At 39.8% G+C, this 20,020-nt stretch overlaps 1 protein-coding gene and 1 long non-coding RNA gene across 6 annotated transcripts in view; one reads left to right on the top strand and one right to left on the bottom strand.

Moving 5' to 3' along the window:
* Positions 1 to 20,020, top strand: part of LOC122661456 (cleavage stimulation factor subunit 77) — a 171,267-nt gene that overhangs the window by 84,029 nt on the left and 67,218 nt on the right. For all 5 annotated transcript variants that reach the window (XR_006332890.1, XM_043856843.1, XM_043856845.1 and 2 more), the window contains exon 18: positions 12,550 to 12,702. Coding sequence is in view for 4 of the 5 variants with exons in the window: in XM_043856843.1 (XP_043712778.1) it covers positions 12,550 to 12,702 (153 nt within the window). In the remaining variant the exon portion in view is untranslated. The remainder of the gene's footprint in view (positions 1 to 12,549; positions 12,703 to 20,020) is intronic.
* Positions 9,373 to 19,591, bottom strand: LOC122661457. Its single transcript, XR_006332891.1, has 3 exons — positions 19,580 to 19,591; positions 15,195 to 15,198; positions 9,373 to 9,549 (listed from the first exon to the last, which is right to left on the bottom strand). It is a non-coding gene; the product is annotated as an uncharacterized LOC122661457 (long non-coding RNA).

Genomic DNA, 20,020 nt, shown 5'->3' with positions numbered 1-20,020 from the left:
TGTTACAGTTATTCACTCTCTCAAGCTGAATGGGGCTCCTGGGCCGGATGGATTCAGCATGGGCTTCTTTTTATCTTCTTGGGATATCATCAAGGAAGACCTCATTAAAGCTATTAGAAGTTTCTTCTTCAACCCGAGTCAAATCAAAGGAGTTAACCACACCTTCCTATGTCTCATCCCTACGAAGGAGGGCGCCTCAGTAATGTCGGACTTCAGGCCTACTGCTCTTTGCAACCTGCTATACAAGTTTATTGCCAAAATCCTTGCTCTTAGAATCAAGATTGTTGTGGATCTCCTTGTCAGTGAAAATTAATCGGCATTCATTCCAGGTAGAAATATCACTGACAACATTTTGCTGTAAATGAGATTGTTCGAGGTTTTGAAAGAAAGAACCACTCCCCAGCTGCCCTTATAAAGATTGACATCCACAAAGCTTTTGATTCATTACGTTGGGATTTTATTGACAAGGGGCTGGTCAAGATGGGCTTCCCCCCTTCCTTCATCCATTGGATCCATTGCTACATTTCTTTGCCCCGGTTCTTTGTTCTAGTCAATGGTAGCCCAGCTGGTTACTTTGCTTCTTCGGTGGGCATTCGTCAAGGCTGTCCTCTTTCTCCCTACATCTTCACCTTGGCTCTCAAAGTCTTATCTCGAGATATCCAAATCTGCACAGATCAGCAACTCATTTCTCCATTCCTCATGGGCAAAGCCCTCAAGCTCTCCCATTTGGCATTCGCTGACGACCTTATGATTTTCTCCAAAGCCTCCATCAACTCCTTCGAGGCTATTATGCATTGTCTTCAGCTCTTCCAAGACCTTTCGGGCCTCCAGATCAACCCAACAAAGTCTCTCCTCTTCCTTGCTGGAGTCTCAGATTTGGAAAAAGAGGCTCTAAAGGGAAAATGTGGGTTCCCTATTGGTTAACTTCCAGTTAAATATTTGGGTTTGCCTTTGATTCCGGCTAGGCTTTCCGCTCATCACTGCACTCCAATGCTTGATCTCATCAGGAAAAGGCTTCAACTTTGGAAAGGCAAACTTCTTTCATTCGCGGGGCCACTGGTTCTCATCAAATCAGTTTTGCAATCTTGCTACATTTGGTCTGGGATCTACGGGCTTCCTCACTCCACCATCAAGTCTTTGGAATCCCTTATGTCCTCCTTCCTTTGGAAAGGTTCTGACTCTACAGGATCTCTCCGGCCCACTAGTTGGGCCTCAGTTTGTCTTCTGCTGGAAGAAGGAGGTTTGGGCATCAGAAGGATAAAGGATGTGAACTCTGTTGGCATAATCAAGCTGATATGGAACATTGCTTCTAGACAAAGGAGCATTTGGGCGGATTGGATTAACTCGGGCCTTCTCCGATCCGATTCAATTTGGACAGTCTCAGCCTCTTCAGATGCTTCTTGGGTTTGGCGCAAGATGCTATCTAATCGCTCTTCTGTTCAAGGAGCTATTCAATCTTGCATTGGCGATGGAGCATCCACCTTTCTTTGGCTTGATCACTGGCACCCTTTGGGAATTCGTTTTCATCAAGTCAGCTCTAGAACTATCTATGGCTCTGGTCTCTCTTGTACATCTTTGGTGGCTGATATTCTTCATACGAGTGGCTGGTCTCCCCCGTCCTCCTCCAGCCCTGCGCTCAATAACATTTGGAATATATTGCTTTCTATCTCTAGGAGTCCCCATAATAGAGGTGATTGTGTTACTTGGCTGCCAAACTCTTCGGGCTCCTTCAGTTCCAAAGCCGCTTGGGATCATATCCGCTCTCGCAACCCTCTGGCTCCTTGGAGGAATATGGTCTGGTTCAAGCACCATATCCCCTGCCATTGCTTTATAGCATGGAGAGTTTTTTCAGATTGTCTTCCAATGCAGGCCTTCCTTTGGCACCAGCATATTGTGGCCTCCCCAAGCTGTGATCTTTGTTGGAATGCGGTCGAGGAGTCAAATCATCTCTTCTTTGCTTGTCCTTTCTCTTCCTCTATATGGAAAGGCATCCTCGCTAAATGCTGGCCAAGAAACCGTAGGATTCTTCCTTTTGACAGAGAATGGGTTTGGGTTGATATGACTTATGGTTGCCACTCCCTTTGTGACACGATTAGCAAGCTGGCGTTTTGTGCTGTCATCAATCATATTTGGATGGAACGCAACCTCCGGAAATGGATGACCAAATCCCGCTCACTTCAGCAGATTTGGGCTTCCATTTTCTTTGATATTAAAGCTAAATTTAGCTCGGCTCTCCCCTCCACTTGTATTGATACCCCAAGGAACAGACTCATTGTTGTATCTTGGGGGCTTACCTCTATCTCTCTTCAGGCTTCTGACTCTTCTCTCTGAGTCTTTGCCTTTTTGTATTTTCATCTTTCTCTTCTCCCCTCCCTTCTAATTTGAGGGCTGCTGTATTTCTCTTTCTCTTTGGTAATGAATTTTTATTCACCCAAAAAAACACATAAACCACCTAGGACAATTCTACCCTTATATCCCATATTTAAACATTTATAATGACCTACCCCAAGACATATGGTATTGCTCATTTGTTTTATTTGCTACCAGGAAGAAAATGCTCTTAGTTTTTTATTTATTGTCATCTAGTCCAAGACACAATAATTGAACAAAGCTCAAAGATGATGGGGGTCTTGAGGTCTTCATTAGCCAACAGAAGTTTTATGTGCTTCCAGGGAGAAGAAATAGCTCATTTGTACGTTTACTGGGATCTACCCCAAGACATATGGTACTAGTATTTGGATGCTTCAATGTGTGTTGGGTACTTGGGTCAGGACAAGTGAGGTGAAACATTGATATATTTCATGGTTTTATGAATTACTTGGAGAATAGAAGTATTTTTCAGTTTGTGAGGGTCTTTGGAAAAAAAAAGAACACATGAAATATTCAGAAGGAAGTCAAGGAGCTTGATCAATATAGGCATATCCAAGTTTCTCTATTAATTGGTTGGGTTAGACCAGCAAAGAATTGGGAATGATACAAGTCCATCCTGTAAAGTTATTCTTTTAGAACATAATATATTTGTATACAGCATCAAAGCATGACTATACTTAAAAATTTAGTAGATTAAAAAAAAAAGCGTCCATGTTCTATTAAACAAGGGGAAAATAAAAAGTTCTAAGAGCTTAAAAATGCTAAATGCATTCTTCATAGAGTGTAATTGTCAGAAAACAAAACCCTAAATCCGGAGGCTGTGTTGGTTTCACCGTAAAAATTGTTGAAAACCAATACAAATTTGTGCAAGAATAGAAAAAGGGAATTTGTTATACTTAATGCAATACTGGAAAACAACATCCATTTCAAAATTCAGGATGATGTTTTGCAAAACTAGCGATGGTATCTTGATAACTGGTACTCTTGGTACCCTGGATGACTCCACCCTCATCATTTGGCTGGATTTTTTTTTTCTCATTCTATCACATGTGTGCTTATTAGCCATGTCCAACCATCAAAATCCAAATGGCAGAAAAAATTTCAGCAACAATAACAAGTTCAGAGGTACCTATTGTATTTCTTTCTATTGGCCATATCAGATATAGCTGTGAGGAGAACCATGAAAAGGAAATAGAGGAATGGAACAATCTACTAACAAGAGTACTTGCACTTTTTTGAACTATTCTCTTATAGTACTACACTACAGGACATCAGTTATTGATTGGGTGCAGGTATGGATGGAATTCTAAGGATGTTAGAATTTTTTACGTTGTGGGATTTTGGAAGAATATCATGAAGAATATGGAACATTCACTGTCTCATTGGCTACAAGGTGGGGAATTGTGACCCTAACCCTAAATTAGGATTCGAAATGGGTTCTGCTAGGCTTATGGGCAGACTAGTTGGAAATAGAAATAGAAAAATGCAATACCGAATAGTACAAATAGAAAAATAAAAAATAACAGAATAGAATGAGACGGACTGAAACAGAGAATTTGCTGGTACCAGAACCAAAACAATAAAGAGAACTTGCTGGGAAAACAGACTATTGCAGCTGGAACAGGGTATAAAGACCTGATATGTGTGATCCAGACAACTAGAATTGATAACAAAATAGAGGAGGGAGAAGATAAAGATGGGAATCCACAAAAAGAGATCCTAAGAAATATATATACTAGTAAAGATGCAAGTGCAAATGCATGTGTGACCATTCGTGGATTCTAAGTAGATATATTAGAGAGTCTAACTTACAGAATCATGATATACTTTTCTTTACATTACCGTTGATTTTTAAATAAAAATATAGTTGTGTTTTATGTAGTAGTTGTTGCATCCTGTTTTGTTTTGTAGTAATTTGTATAATGCCACGTTTTATTATAGTTTAGTTAATTAAGATCCATATTTAAATTCTAGATGTTTTTTTCAAAGAAAGATGCTTAAAACGAAATAGAAAAACAATAAAACTCCTGATCTTTTGTTATTGTGATTCTATTCTTAGCTTTATTTTGAAGTTAAAATCATTTCCTAAAAAAAGAAATTGAAGTAAAATTTAAGATTAATAAATTTAAAATGCTACTATCGTTAATATTTACATTGTTCATTGTCATCAATCCTTAAATAACTTCTAAATACACTCTTTGTAGTTATGTCTTTTAGCTTTCCAAATCTATTCCTTCTTAGTTTTTATTTTCTTCTTTTTTTGATATTCATTGTCTTTTAATTCAATGAGTTCCTTCTTTTCTGCATTTCTTTTTTTGAGTGTATTTGCAACGATTCTTTTGGATGTTCTACTTTAATTGTTCCTGTCATCAATTTTGAAATAGAAACAGTACATTTGGGATACGCAAGACTTTAAAGACTCTTTGTGCTGCAAAATAGAAAATAAACATTAAATATATATTTAAGTATAGTAATTTATTTATTTACTTTAGTAAATTTATTTTAAAAATTAATATAATTTGTTTATCTTTTCTGTTGATTTTGCGTATTCAACTGCTGATAATCCGGTAATTGTTTCAATATCATTAAATATTGTCACAATTATTGTTTCTGTGTCATCTGAGACCCTGAATTTTACCAAGCACTAGTGAATGTGAAATAACTGTTAATTTAAAATAATATTAAAATAAATATTTGTTGTATTGATTTATTGGTAAATTGGAATCTTACTTTTGTATATACTTTGTATCATCATTTGCACATTTTTCGCTTGTTGCTTTTGTTTTTTGAGGTGTACCTTTTTGCTACATTCACGCAATGTACCATGGTTCTTCAGTTTCAACTTTTGAGATTATTACTCTAATATAATAAAATTTATTCTGCAAATTAGAATATGTTAGAATTCTTAAAGCAAAATTGAAAACAGTTGTTATATTTTATATTTTACTAACTTAAGTTACAATATATTAATTTACCGAAACAAATCGTGCCGGACCGGTATCGGTGAAGATGGAGATCGGTATCGATTCCTGGCCGATCCTGTATCAGTGTATCGGTACGGACAAGGGTAAAAATGTAATTTAAAAAAAAAAGAAAATAGTGGTAAACTTAATCGATCCCGACCAGCACGGATCGGTATCTATTGAGACCGATACCGATTCTTGGTCGATCCCATATCGATGGATTAGTACGGACAAGGGTAAAAATATTTAAAAAATAATAATTTTTTAGGAAGAAAATAGGGTAATCTAACCAATGCAGACCGATCCGTGTTGGTCGGGATTGGTTAGGTTTACCCCTGTTATCTTTTAAAAAAATTAGATTAGTTTTTTTACATTTTTTTCATTGTCCGTATCGATCCACCGATACAGGATCGGCCAGGAATCGGTATCGATCTCCATCTCCACCGATACCGATCGGGGACCGTATTTATCGGACTGCATCGGTTAGGTTATCCTATTTTCTTCCAAAAAGTTAATTTTTTTTAAAAATATATTTTTACCTTTGTATATACTGACCCACCGATACAAGATCGACCAAGAATCGGTATTGGTCTTAGCCGATACCGATCTAAATCTATCTAGTAAACATGTTCAAAAAAAAATCTAATTTTTGAACAAAAAAGTGTAAACCTAATGGATAGATCGATTGGACAAATTCCTGACCGATCCTGTATCGGTGGGTTAGTACAAACAAGGGTATAAATATATTAAAAAAAAGTTTTTTTTTGGAAGAAAATAGGGTTACCTAACCGATGCAATCCGATACATATCGTTCCGGACCGGTATCGATGGTGATGGAGATCGGTATCGATTCCTAGCCGATTTGTATCAGTGGATCGGTACGAACAAGGGTAAAAATGTAATATTTTAAAAAAAGAAAACCGGGGTAAACCTAACCGATCCCGACTGGCACAGATTGGTATCTACTGAGATCGAGATTGATTCCTGGCCAATCCCATATCGATGGATTAGTACGGACCAGAGTAAAAATATTTGAAAAATAATAATTTTTGGGGAAGAAAATAGGGTAATCTAACCGATGCAGACCGATCCGTGTTGGTCGGGATCGGTTAGGTTTACCACTATTTTCTTAAAAAAAAAATTAGATTTTCTTTTACATTTTTTTCATTGTCCGTATCGATCCACCGATACGGGATCGGCCAGGAATCGGTATTGATCTCCATCTCCACCGATACCGATCGGGGATGTGATTTATCGGATTGCATCGGTTAGGTTACCCTATTTTCTTCTAAAAAATTAGTTTTAAAAAAAATATATTTTCTTACTTTGGTCTATACTGACCCACCGATACAAGATCGACCAAGAATCGGTATTGGTCTCAACCAATACCGATCTAAATCCATCTATCGGTTAGGTTTACCTTTTTTTTGGCTCAATTAGATTTTTTTTTGCATTTTCACCCTTGTTAGTACCAACCTATTGATACGGGATTGGCCAGGAATCGATATCGGTATTTGCTAAGGAATTGGAGAGAGAGAGAGAGAGAGATATTTAAAAAAAAAAACAGCAAGAAACGTTTTGAGATTTTGTGCATTCAAATAGAGAGAGAGAGGGGAGATATAGTTGAGAATAAAGAAGTATTTTTTGAAAAAAAAATATAAAAACAGCAAGCAAAAGAGATAGAGAGAGAATGAATATCTACCTTATTTAATTAAGGGTTTTTTTTTATTGCCTTAATTTTATGAGAGAGAATTGGAGAGATTTTCTCTCCATAATTGTTAACCGATTTACTTTTGGTAAATCTAATTTTGTGGAGAGAATTGGAGAGATTTGCTTTAAATAATAATAAATATTATTAATATTATTTAATTTTAATTACAAACAGAAATTAATACTGAGGGTACCTAAGATTAAGAATTTATAAAAAAGAATGACATAAAGATTAAGATTTGAAGAATGGAATTTTAGATAAGACTGAAGGGTACAATAGGTAAATGAAAGATTTGCCACTAATTAAAAACAATAATAGTTAATACTAAGGGTACCTAAGATTATGAAATTATAAGAAAGAATAACATAAAGATTAAGAATAGAATAATGGAATTTTAGATAAGAATGAAGGGTAGAATAGGTAACTGAAAGATTTGCCACACGTGGTTTTATATAATAGTATGATATATATATATGGCAACAGAATTTTATTCAAACAATAAAGATAATGTTAAATAGAGGAACATAGTGATACATAGCAGGAGCCTTGTGTACTGGGATACTCTTTTTTACTGATTCATAGTGGTATAAAGAAAAAAGATAGCGTCTAAGGGCATGACATGCTACCAAAAATAAAATTACGATCTGCTGAATACAAAGGAATATCCTCCTGAAAACAAAGTCTTGGCTGACAACCCCTTGCATTGCTTTCTCATCAGCAAGATCATTGCCACTTCTAGATTGCCTTTGATAGATAAAATCTGTCGGGGCTATTAGGTTTCAAAGGGTCATATCAGCTGTGCACAATGCCATGACTCCTCCTCCTCCTCCCTTTTTTCCTGACTATATTAGTAGAATCACCTTCAGTGATTGCTTGATTCCATCCCCTTGAAATCAGAACCTGCAACCCTGTTCTCATCGCCTTGGAAATTACACTCGACAACAACTCAAAGATATAAACTTTAACCTTGAACTCCTAGTTCGCATGGGACTCTAAAGCCGAAAATACAACAACAACAACAACTACTCAGCCTTATCCCTCCCAATTACATGGGGTCGGCTGATGGATCCTTGGTCTGTAATCAGCTCTATTTGAGGCTTTTGAGCTTGTACTTAATAGAAGGCTTAAACAACAACAACTCAGCCTTATACCTTTTTAGATCCTCTATATCCTTAATCCTTTGCCATGTCTTAAAACTAGCTTTCTTAGTCTTAATGGCTGCTTGAACCTCATCATCCCACCACCAAGTCTCCCTAGAGGAATAATGTTTTTTTTTTTATTCACCGAGGACATCTTTAGCAACCTTCTTAATACCGATAGTTATCTTATTCCACATCGTATTAGTGTTTCCCTCAAAATCCCACTTTATTAGTATATGATTTCTAGGTATCTCCTTTTAAGTCCACAACCTTATCCTAGGGAAAATAAGCTCACATTGCTCACGATTCTGCATAATGAGGCATATATCCATGACCACTAATCTATGTTTTGCGGTTAGGCTCTCCCCTGGTGTAACCTTTTACAGTCCTTACATAACAATGTATCAGACATTCTAGTTAGGAAAGAAATCTATTTGGCTATTATGCTTTCCACTTTTGAAGGTAACTAAATGCTCCTCTCTTTTTTCAAAGTAAGTGTTTACAATGGATAAATCAAAAGCCACAAAAAAATCTAAAATCGAGATCCCCTCCTCATTCCTCTCTTCAAAACCATATCCTCGATGTACAACTTCATACCCTCTACGATCTCTCCCAGGATGTGCATTCAAACCACCCCCTATAATAATCTTTATCCTTGACTAAAACCTTGCACTAATTCATCCATGCGTTCCCAAAAATATAACTTACTATGTTCATCCAATCGTACTTGGGGGTGTGTAACCGCTAATTATATTTACCACCTCTTTCTCCAACACAAGCTTGATGGATATAACCCTACTTCCAAATATTTTAACAGTCACTGAATCATTCTTTAAATCTTTATCAAATACTATGCCCAGTCCACTTCTATTACTTTTATCCCCTACATACCAAAGTTTAAAGTCATCCAAATCCTTAGCTTTTTTTACCTTTCCATTTAGTCTCTTGTATACATGCTATGTTGATCCTTCTTCTCCTCATAAGATCTATCAATTCTAGATTCTTACCCGTTATATATCCAATGTTCTAAGATGCTAACCTAATCCTACACTTTTGGATTTGTTTCTTTACCCGCACTCGTCCACGGTGTGAGAACCCGTGCCTACTTGTCACTGCATTTTGGTGCGTTGATGTGGCACGTCGCTTACATGGGTCGCCCTTGCTAACTTTTCACAAGACACGGGTCACAGTGTAGCTCGTCACTTATTTTGGCGGGGAACGCCCTAGAATAACCTTGATAATATAATGTTCTAGAATCCATGTAAAAAGGGTTTGGCTAGGGTTTTTTCTAATGCCGGCTGTTGACCTGACGCATCAAGGCTGGGGTTTTTCTAGTGCCGACTGCTGACCTGACGCACCAACCCTCCTTGATCCAGGCTTGGGAACTCTAAAACAGAAAGTAGAAAATAAAAATAAGCTTAAACTATTCTGCCAGCTGTAGAAAACTAGGATATAAACCTTAAATGGAATCAAGCTAGCCTAGAACTACTAGGAGACAAAAAATAGAAACAAGTCTCTAAATTCGTTTGCCTGAATATTGCCCATAATATAGGTCCATTAAAGAATGCACTACAAAGAAAACTCAACGGGCTCAATATATGAATGACTCATCCCAGTAATTATTTTGACTATAATAATCTCATTTTGTGCATGTTTGCATTGGGAATGGGTGCCACTTGAGGTTTGGGAGGATGTATTGGGTGGTGAGGTTCCCTAGCTTTAGCCTTTCCAAGACTTGATTTAGTGGTAGCGAAAAAGTGTTCATTTGCAGCTGTACATCGTAGAACGTAATGGAAATCTTAATTGCAATTGGTTCTTGTAGGGAACCTATTGGACTGGAAGATTATTGACTTGAAATGCTATTGCAGGCACTTTATGCTGCTTTTATGGTTGCTTGATGTTTCAGTATGGACTGCAGGTTACAGAAGAATGGCTTGAAGGGTCTGTTTTCTGTGAAGGTATATTATGAATCTTTTTGAATCTGAGCTTGCTCATAGAGAAAGAGCTGTAATCTGTGAGTCCAGAGCTGCTTACAATGGAGACCCTTAAGTCACGGGGGGTTCATGCCTGGAACAAATGGTATATGGGTAATGTAGTGCTGGTTTGCATGCCCAAATCAGTAACCGATCTTTATTAGGTTCAGATTAGGGTGATTCATGATAGCAATCAAATAGGTGGTTAGATGGGAATAAGGGTGAAGTCGAGTGGAGTAGGTAATTGGGGGGGATGATCTGCTGAAAGTTTCAGGTCAATCAGGTGGATGGATAGGTAGGAATGAGGTAATCCTAGTAGTAATAGGAATGAGGGTAAAGTTGTAATTTCAGGTACTGATTTTTGGTTTTGAAGGAGGAACTAAGTCAGGATAAGGCTGAGTTTGTTGTTGTTGTTGTTAAGTAAGGTGGAACTAAGTCACTAATCTCAGATGTAATGTAATCTGATATCAGTAGCTTAAATAGGGTAAGAATCAAAATCGGTTATGGAGATGAAAGTCTAAGTTGCAGGTTTAATAGGGGATAAGGGTAAAATAGGAAAACATAATTTTATTTAAATCCAGACATCAGAATAGGCTCAGATTTTAGTCAAGTTTTGTGCTAGGGTTGATGAAGGTATGGTAAGAATTTCAGGTTGATTGGAAGGCTGGTTTGCTTAATCTAGAGGATAACCTTGTGTATGAGCGTCTAAAAAAGGTAGGTTCTAGTTGCAAGAAATTTCAAGAACAAGCTTACTTGTAATGTTTATTATCTGAGAATAAGATTTTCAAACCAACAAATCAGTAAGAGAGCTTGAAATAGAACAGTAGACAATCCACCCAAACTTCACACCGCAAGGCGTCTATTGGATCACACATCCATAGTACTAAAACTCGCGAAATTTCGGTCGAGATATCGAATATTTCGAGTATCTCGACCTGTCCGAAACGAAACGCAAGTCCGAAATGAAAAAAATGCAATATTTCGAATATTTCGATGAAATTTCGGAAATTTCGGTCATCTCGTTTCGGAAATCTCGGTAATTTTGGTCATCTCGTTTTGAAAATTTCAAAAATCTCGGACATTTTTGGCATTTTACACCCACAGAAAAATACCATATTTCGACCGAGATTTCGATGAAATTTCGGTATCTCGGAAATTTCGGTCAGACCGAAACACCGAAACGAAACGAGATTTAGTACCATCCACACACCAACCCGTTCAACCTTGGATCAAACACAAGGCAAATCTTCAAGTTGCAGAAGAAAGCAGCAGCACTAGCTTCAGTTTTAGAAATCGTGAGGTAAGAATAAGCCTCCACAAATTGGTTTATTTATAGAGGCCAATGGGTCAACAAGTCAAATCAGAATAAGAGTAGGAATTCTTCAAGTTGCAGAAGACAGCAGCAGCAATAGCTTCAGTTTTAGAAATCGTGAGGTAAGAATAAGCCTCCACGAATTGCTTTATTTATAGAGGCCAATGGGCCAACAAGTCAAATCAGAATAGGAATAGGAAATCCTCCCCAGCTGACTTGATTTACAAGACACAACCTCCCTTACATGCATGGAGAGGTGTGGACCCAAACAATTGAATATTGCTTACTTAATAACTTAAATAGAAATAACTTAAATTGAACCAAACAATGAACCTGGTTCAATTAGACTAAACCAAGACAAAAATGTAGTAAATTAACTAAGTTTGAAAGCACATAAATCAGCAAGCAAAACAGTAGCTAAAACGGTTGCTATTAGGCCACGGATTGGCCCCCTCTCTTGGACTTGTCTGGCTTCAGATTTGCATCATTGGGCAGTTAAAACATGGAGTTGACCGATCTCTGATTTTGTCCCTATGGATCTATGATTGTGTTCAGTTTGTGGAGATATTTCAAGGTTGTATTCTTCGTTAATTGGATTCCTCCCTCCCAACTGAAGTTGCTTTTTACTGCATGGCCTAATCTAGATTTAAATCCAAGAACTGATGTATTGTGGAGGCTGCTTCCATGTGGAATTTGTTGGGGGCTGGGGCTTATGGAAAGAAAAGAATATGAGTCTATTTGGTGGAAAATCTTGAAATTGTCTTAGATTATTTGCTGTCCTTGGCTCTTTTATTATGAGATGGGCTCTGTATACAAAAGGAGTTTCAGGGTATGGAGGTTTTTCCTAGGGGAGAAATGGATAGAGGGTATCCACAATATTCCAGCTGAGAGATAAGTTCTTTCTGTATAATTCTGTTCTCGTGTGTATTTTGTTTTTATATTGCCGACTAGATATATTTTATATTTTCTTTCTTTTCTCTTTATCAATAAAATTTTCTTTGCTAGGCCTATTGCTATTCTTCCCTCAACATGTGGTTTTAGAGGCCTGGTTTTATACCTCTCTCTTTTTTACTTTGTATAGGTAGAGCAAAGGAGGAAGGAGGCTCTTTCTAGAACAGGTGAAGACGGATCATCAACATTAGAGGGCTCCTTGCATGATGTTGTTTCACGGTATAGTTTCATGGATCTCTGGCCATGTTCATCTAAGGATTTGGATCATTTGGCAAGACAAGAGGTACCTCTGTTCTTACTTGTTTATCCTTCAAAAATTAGAAAATTAGCCGGAAAATAAAATATGCTCAGAAACTAGCCAGATTCGGGTGTCTTCATCAAACCATGATGCATTTGACAATGTATATTCGAAAAGACCTCAGAAAACCAGAATACTTATTGCAAGATAACCTGTTAATTATCTATTAGTTATACTTTCCATTATTTGGGTCAGCTACCTCATTATGTACTAACTCTTTAGTGAATGCCCCTTCTTGACAAATATGTTTATTCTATAAGAGTCACCGCATTTTTCCATCACGAGTCTTGAAAAGGCCCCTGATGTAGTTGCCCTAGCTGGGCTGGACAAACATGACCACTTTGGAGGCCCAAACCAAGAATCGGTGCTAAACCAATTTTCTGGTCTGGCAAGGGCTGGTAGACCACATAGGATGCAATATTTAGTTTATTTTATAATGGGGGGGGGGGGATTTGATCTGAATGGGCATGTTGGGAGAGATCGTAGAGGATATGAAGGTGTACATGGAGGTTTTGAGTTTGGAGAAAGGAATGAAGAGGCAGTTTCAGTTTAGACTTCGCCGTAGCCTATGATCTTTCCATTGTAAATACTTTCTTTAAAAAGAGAGAGGAACACGTAGTTACCTACAAAAGTGGGCATCATACCAGGCAAATACCAAATAGATTTCTTCCTGACAAGAAGGTCCGACAGCCAATTCTGTAAAGACTGTATGGCTATAGTTGGGGAGAGCCTAACCACTCAAACATAGAATGGTGGTCCTAGACATGTGCTTACTACTCAGAAGCATAGGATATGTGAGCCTATTTGCCCTAAGTTAAAGTGGTGGAGATTAAAAGGAGAGTCCTTGATTTCATTTACGGATAAAGTGGTCAAACAAGGAAAGTGGGATCTTGAGGGAGACCCTAATGCGATGTGGGAAGAGATGTTTGCCTGTATAAAGAAGGTTGCTAAAGAGGTTCAAAGGGAAACGAAAGGTATACGACATGCTCCTAGGGAGACCTAGTGGTGGGATGATGAGGTCCAAGAGGCCCTTAAGACCAAGAAAGCATGTTTTAAATCATGGCAAAGGTCTAAAGAGGTAGAGGATCTAACAAGATACAGGTTTGCCAGAAATGAAGCTAAGGTGATTGTAGGGAAAGCAAGGGTGAAGAAATATGACGATCTCTATGACAATCTAAATTCGAAGGATGGGAAAAAGTTATCTATAAGATAGTTAAAGTGAGAGAAAGGATGACCAAAGATTTAGACCATGTTAGACGTATTAAAAGTGGGGATGGCCGAGTACTAATAAAGGTTGAGGACATCGAAGAGAGGTGGAAAGAGTACTTCTATGGTCTTTTTAATGAAGACTCCTCGATTGATAGGGCTGCGGAAAGAAACATTATTCATAGGGCACCTCTTCACGTAGATATATAAGCAAAATTAGGATGCCTGAAGTAAAAGAAGCTATAAGAAAGATGAAAGTAAGCTTTTGTGGTCTCATGGCTAACCAAGCTGTTTAACAAGATTATGACCACCAGGAAAGTGTCATATGAATGGAGGAGAAGCATTGTGGTTCCAATTTAGAAAAACAAAGGAGATATTCATATCTTTAATAATTATGTAGGCATGAAGTTGATGAGTCATACAATGAAATATGGGAGAGGATTATTGAAACTCACCTAAGGAAGGAGACTACTATTTGGGAAAACCAATTCAGTTTTATGTCTGTAAGATCCTTGATGGAGGCAATTTTCTTACTTAGAAGATTCAAGGTCTCAAGCTCTTAAGCTCGCCAATGGTCAATTCCCACCCCCACCTCAGGTAGGGGCGGTCGGCGAGGTCTCTCACAAGAGTATGAGAAGGGTGAGCAGATTCACACCAGACACTCTCTGTACTGTTCGACCTCCCCCTATAGAAGGGTGACAGTGTTGGCCCCCTCCACCCACCATTTGTGATATGCTAGACCCTCCCCCTCTGCATCACTCTGTTGACATTTTTGGTGTTAGGCTGCTGGCATCGGATTACCCTGAGTAGTAAGGGATATCTCTTGAACTTGTACTTATAGATACACCTACACTAACACCTACACTCAAATCCCCCCTTTCATTTCCACAATCACTTTATACCTATATTCAGACTTACACTTCACCCATACTTCACATTGACATTATCTCATATATTTCCATAGTTAGTTGTCTATTTACTTGCTTCATATATTCTGCTTAGTCTACTACTTAATCACCTTGCTTAGTGTGACACAAGTTGCTCCACCGTATTGGTTACATTTTCTGTCATTTGGTGTGGGAAGTTCCGAGATATTTATTCTTGTGTTTGAATCACATGTTTACGCATTACAACATTATTTGTTTAGATCTTCTCCGGCGATGATCTCCTTTCTCCGGTGATGAACTTCCTTTTTTATCTCGGTCTACCTGCCTGAATCCCCCTCTCCTTATCGCGTGCCTTTCTGGGGGTATGCAGTCATCCCCCAGAACCTCCCTCTCCCCTGCCCCATTGTCACCACCTCCGCCACCGCCACCACGTGTCCACGTCCTCCTTCCAATTCGGCACCAACCTTACCCGTCTCCACTGCTGAATGGAGAGCTCTATTCAACTCTTCCTCTAGCTCTCACGATGGTCTGCCTCTACACTTTATTGCCCCTTCCACTATTGGTTCAACTAAAGTCGCCATTTGCCCTCTGAGCTTCCTTGAAGATGAGGCGAAACTTTGGGAAAACTGTCTGGTTGGAAATTTTCTTGGCTCTAGGCCCCCTTTTCACACTGTCAAACTTTCGCTCTCTAGGCAATGGCAGCCTAAAGGGAATCTTGAGATTTCTCTACTGGATAATGGCTTCTTCATTTTCAAGTTCTCTGAGGAACTTGACAAGTTATGCGCCCTTAAGGGTGGCCCCTGGCAAGCGGGAAAGAAGCCAATTTTTCTTTGGCAGTGGCACCGTCAGTTCCAACTCTGGCGAGTGGATATCTCTTTACTTCCTCTTTACGTCTCTCTTCCATATCTTCCTGTGCATTACTGGTGTACTGAAGGCCTTAGCACTGTGGGTTCAGTCCTGGGAGCCCCTCTCTTTTCTGACCTTCAAACTTCCAGAAAGATCGTTTAGTTTATGCTCGAATCTGCATCGAAGTCTCTGCTGCTGATCCTCTTACCTCTTTCATCACGGTTCATGAGGGCGACGACTACTCTTTCGAGCAAGAGATTCACTTTCACTGGAAGCCTCCTCATTGCCTGATCTGCAATTCCTTTGGACATGACTCAAAGCTCTGGCTCTGTGCCCTAAAAGATGCTATCCCTGATCCTTGCTCCTCAGATGGAAATCCAGAGCCCAGCCCTCTGAGATAAGCTCTATGTCTCGTCTTCTGCAATCTGAGGTTCGCTCCCCTTCCCGTGGAAAAACTCACACCAGGTTCAAGCACCGGAATCCTCATCAGAAAAAATCTCTTGCCGCTGCTTCTCATGGGTCTTTACACAGTGGTAACAACAGGTTCTCTCTTCTGGCCCCTTCTGACGATGCGGCTGAAGCAGATGAAGTAGATGCCTGCCCCAAGGTGCTTCAGTTCCAGATCTTACACCGAAGTCGATCATGCATGTCACCGAATCCTCACGCCAACTCCTCTGGTGTTGGTTCTGTTGCACCCAGTCCTGCTGCTCCTCTTTTGTCGGCGAATCCCACCTGCGAGAACTATGGCGATGGCGATGGCGATGGCTCTCTTGTTGGTCCCCCCTATGCAAGAACTTCTTCGTCGCTTTTCTCTCCTTCGAGCACTATTCCTAAAAGTACCCTGTCTTTACCCCCATTTGGATCAAACCTCTCACCTCTCTCTTCCACCTGTCACCTTGTGGCCCCCACTCCTTTGCAAAACCTTTCAATTCTCTGACCTGGTCCCTCTTTACCCCTTTCGGGTTCTCGGGTCTCTTCCTCTCTTATTCCTTTAACCCGCCAACCCCTAAATCTCTCTATTTTGAACCATCCAACCCCGGTTCAGACCACCTCTCCTTCTTATCGTGTGAACCCATTCCTCCCTATCCCCATGGCCAATCCTTCCCCTGTTAGCTCTTACCGCCGGTGGCAACGTAGCTCCTCTCAGCCCTTGTCCGTCCTTTCTCGGCTTTGTGAGCCTTCGATGCCTTTACCCCGTGTCCAAATGAATCAAGGCTTCTTTTGGAACACTAGGGGATTAAATTCCCTTGGAAAGCATTCTGCTGTTCGATCCAGAATTAAGCTCTCTCATGCTAGCTTCTGTTGTTTACTTGAAACCCATATCAAGGAGTCCAACTCTTCCCGTATCTTGGCCTCCATTACCCCGGGTTGGTCATCTCCCACCAACTTCTCTCACCACTCAAATGGCAGAATTTTGGTTTTTTGGGATCCCTGTAAATATATTATCTCTCTCATCTCCTCTTCCTCTCAATTCCTGCACCTTAAATTTCAGGATATCCTTAGCCAATCCAATTTTCTCTTCACTGTAGTCTATGCCTCAAACTGTCCTACTCAAAGACTCTCTCTTTGGACTGATTTATGTTCCATTGCAAATCAGATTGGAAATGCCCCTTGGGGGCTTGGGGAGACTTTAATGTTATAAGATTCAGCCATGAAAAGCAGGGTGGAGATCATCTAGACATGGATGTTATAAATTCTTTCAATGATTGCATTGAAGACATTGAGGTAAATGATTTAAGATGGAATGGTCCTCCATACACTTGGAATAACAAAAGAACTGGCACTGCTCGTATAACTTGTAAGTTGGACAGAATTCTGGTGAATGAAGGCTGGCTGTCTTCCTTCCCTTCATCTCTTGCCACTTTTGATTCTCCTGGAATCTCTGATCATTCCCCTATCACTCTAACCATCCAACCTTGCATTTCTTTTGGTCCAAAGCCTTTCAAGTTCTTCGACATGTGGTCATCTCACTCCACTTTTTTGCCCACAGTTCAGGAAGCTTGGAACAAACCTGTAAATGCTTTCTCCTCCCCTCTTGTTGCTTTTTCCAGAAAGCTTTGCAATGTCAAGGATGCCCTCAAAAGTTGGAACTTGAACTCCTTTGGCTATATCTCCCAACAGGTCTTGATTTGCAAAGACAAGCTCTCTTCTATTCAGGTGCAGCTCCAATATGATACCCTCAATGTTTCCTTGGCTGAAGAAGAAAAAGAGGTTTCCCTCGAGCTCTCGTCCCTCCTCTCTCAAGAAGAATGCTTCCTTAAGCAAAAGTCCAGGATCAAATGGCTGGAATTAGGTGACTCAAATTTAGCTTACTTTCATTGGTCCTTGAAAGCCAGGACAAATGCAAATTCTATTCTCATGCTAAGGGCTCCTGATGGTTCTTCTATTACTAGAGTCAAAGATATTAAAGATATGGCTGTGAAACACTTCAAGGATATTTTCAATGGTCCTTTGGATGATCCTGGCCCTTTCCCTAGCAATCTGCTAAATAAATTCATCCCTGATGATCTGCTCCCATCTCTTTGGGCTATTCCTGATGAATCTGAAATAGAGGTTGCTATTCGTTCTCTCAAAGTAAATGGGGCTCCTGGCCCAGATGGTTTCAGCATGGGGTTCTTCTTAGCGGCTTGGGATATCATAAAGATTGATCTTATTAAAGCTGTTCAGAGCTTTTTCTACAATCTGTGTCAGATCAAAGGGGTAAACCACACTTTTCTTTGCTTTATTCTCAAAAAGGAAGGAGCTTCAGTAATGATTGATTTCAGGCCCATTGCTCTTTGCAATCTATTATACAAGTTTATTGCCAAAATCCTTGCCATCAAACTCAAAAGTGTTGTGGATTTGCTTGTTAGCGAAAACCAGTCGGCCTTCATCCCAGGTAGAGGGTAGATCTAATTTAGACAACATCCTCGTATGTAATGAGATTGTTAGAGGTTTTGAAAATCTAGTCATTCCCCTGCAGTTCTTATGAAGATAGATATTCACAAGGCTTTTGACTCTCTAAGATAGGACTTTATTATCAATGTGTTGAATAAGATGGGATTCCCTCCTGTCTTTGTTCACTGGATCCATGCTTGCATCTCCACCATAAGGCTCTCTGTTCTAGTAAAGGGCAGCCCAGCAGGTTACTTCTCAACCTCAAAGGGAATCAGACAAGGGTGCCTCCTATCCCCTTACATTTTCACCTTGGCGCTGGAAGTTCTATCAAGAGAAATTCAAATCTGTACGGATCAGAATCTTATATCTCCGATTCCTAAGTGCAAAGCTCTCAAGCTCTCCCACTTAGCTTTTGCAGATGACCTCATGATCTTCTCCAAGGCCTCCTTCAGTTCCTTTGAAACCAATATGTCTTGTTTGCAGCATTTCCAATTGATCTCGGGTCTGTGTATGAATCCTTCTAAGTCCCTTTTATTCCTTGTTAGGGTTCCTGACTTAGATAGAGAGGCCCTTATTGAGAAAGTGGGATTTTCCGTTGGCCAATTCCTTGACAAATATTTGGGGCTCCCGCTGATTCCTGCTAGGCTCTCTGTTCACCATTGCACTCCTATGCTGGATCTTATAAGGAAAAGACTTCAACTCTGGAAAGGAAAGCTCCTATCTTATGCGGGCGATTAGTTCTTATCAAATCAGTGTTGGAATCCTCCTACAGCTTCTGGTCTGGTATTTATGGTTTGCCTCATTCTACTATCAAGGCTTTGGAATCCCTAATGGCCTCTTTCCTCTGGAAAGGTACGGACTCCTCTAGATTCCTCCACTCGATTAGCTGGGCTTCGGTCTGCCTTCCAAAAAAAGAGGGTGGCTTGGATATTCGAAGAATTAAGGAGGTAAACTTGGCAGGTACCTTCAAATTGATCTGGAAGATGGCATAAAAAAAGAGAAGTATTTGGGTTGACTGGATCTACTCAAGGCACCTTCAGTAAGACTCTATTTGGACTGTTTCTCCGTCTACTGATGCTTCTTGGGTCTGGCGTAAGATCTTAGCTGCTCGTTCTCTTGTCCAAGGAGCTATCTGCTCTCGCATTGGAGATGGATCCTCTACTTCACTCTGGCTGGATTATTGGCACCCTATGGGCATCCTCCTCCACCTTGTTAGCCCCAGAATTATCTACAGTTCAGGCATCCCCAAGCATTCAAAGGTTGCTGCTATCCTTGACCTTATTGGTTGGAATCTGCCGCCTTCTTCTCATCAAACTCTTTCCAACATTTGGTCTGCTCTCCCCTCCATCAATCGTGGGAGAGGTGATTGTGTCATTTGGTCGCCTTCCAAGACGGGTTCATTCACTGCAAAAGCTGCCTGGGATCATATTCGTATCAAAAGCCCTCTTGCCCCTTGGAGAAAACTTCTGTGGTTCAAGCATCACATT

The sequence above is a fragment of the Telopea speciosissima genome, chromosome 5 (assembly GCF_018873765.1).
Source record: "Telopea speciosissima isolate NSW1024214 ecotype Mountain lineage chromosome 5, Tspe_v1, whole genome shotgun sequence".
Lineage (NCBI taxonomy): Eukaryota > Viridiplantae > Streptophyta > Magnoliopsida > Proteales > Proteaceae > Telopea > Telopea speciosissima.
Note: the sequence above shows the minus strand (reverse complement) of the source record. Positions and strands in the feature narration are given on the sequence as shown.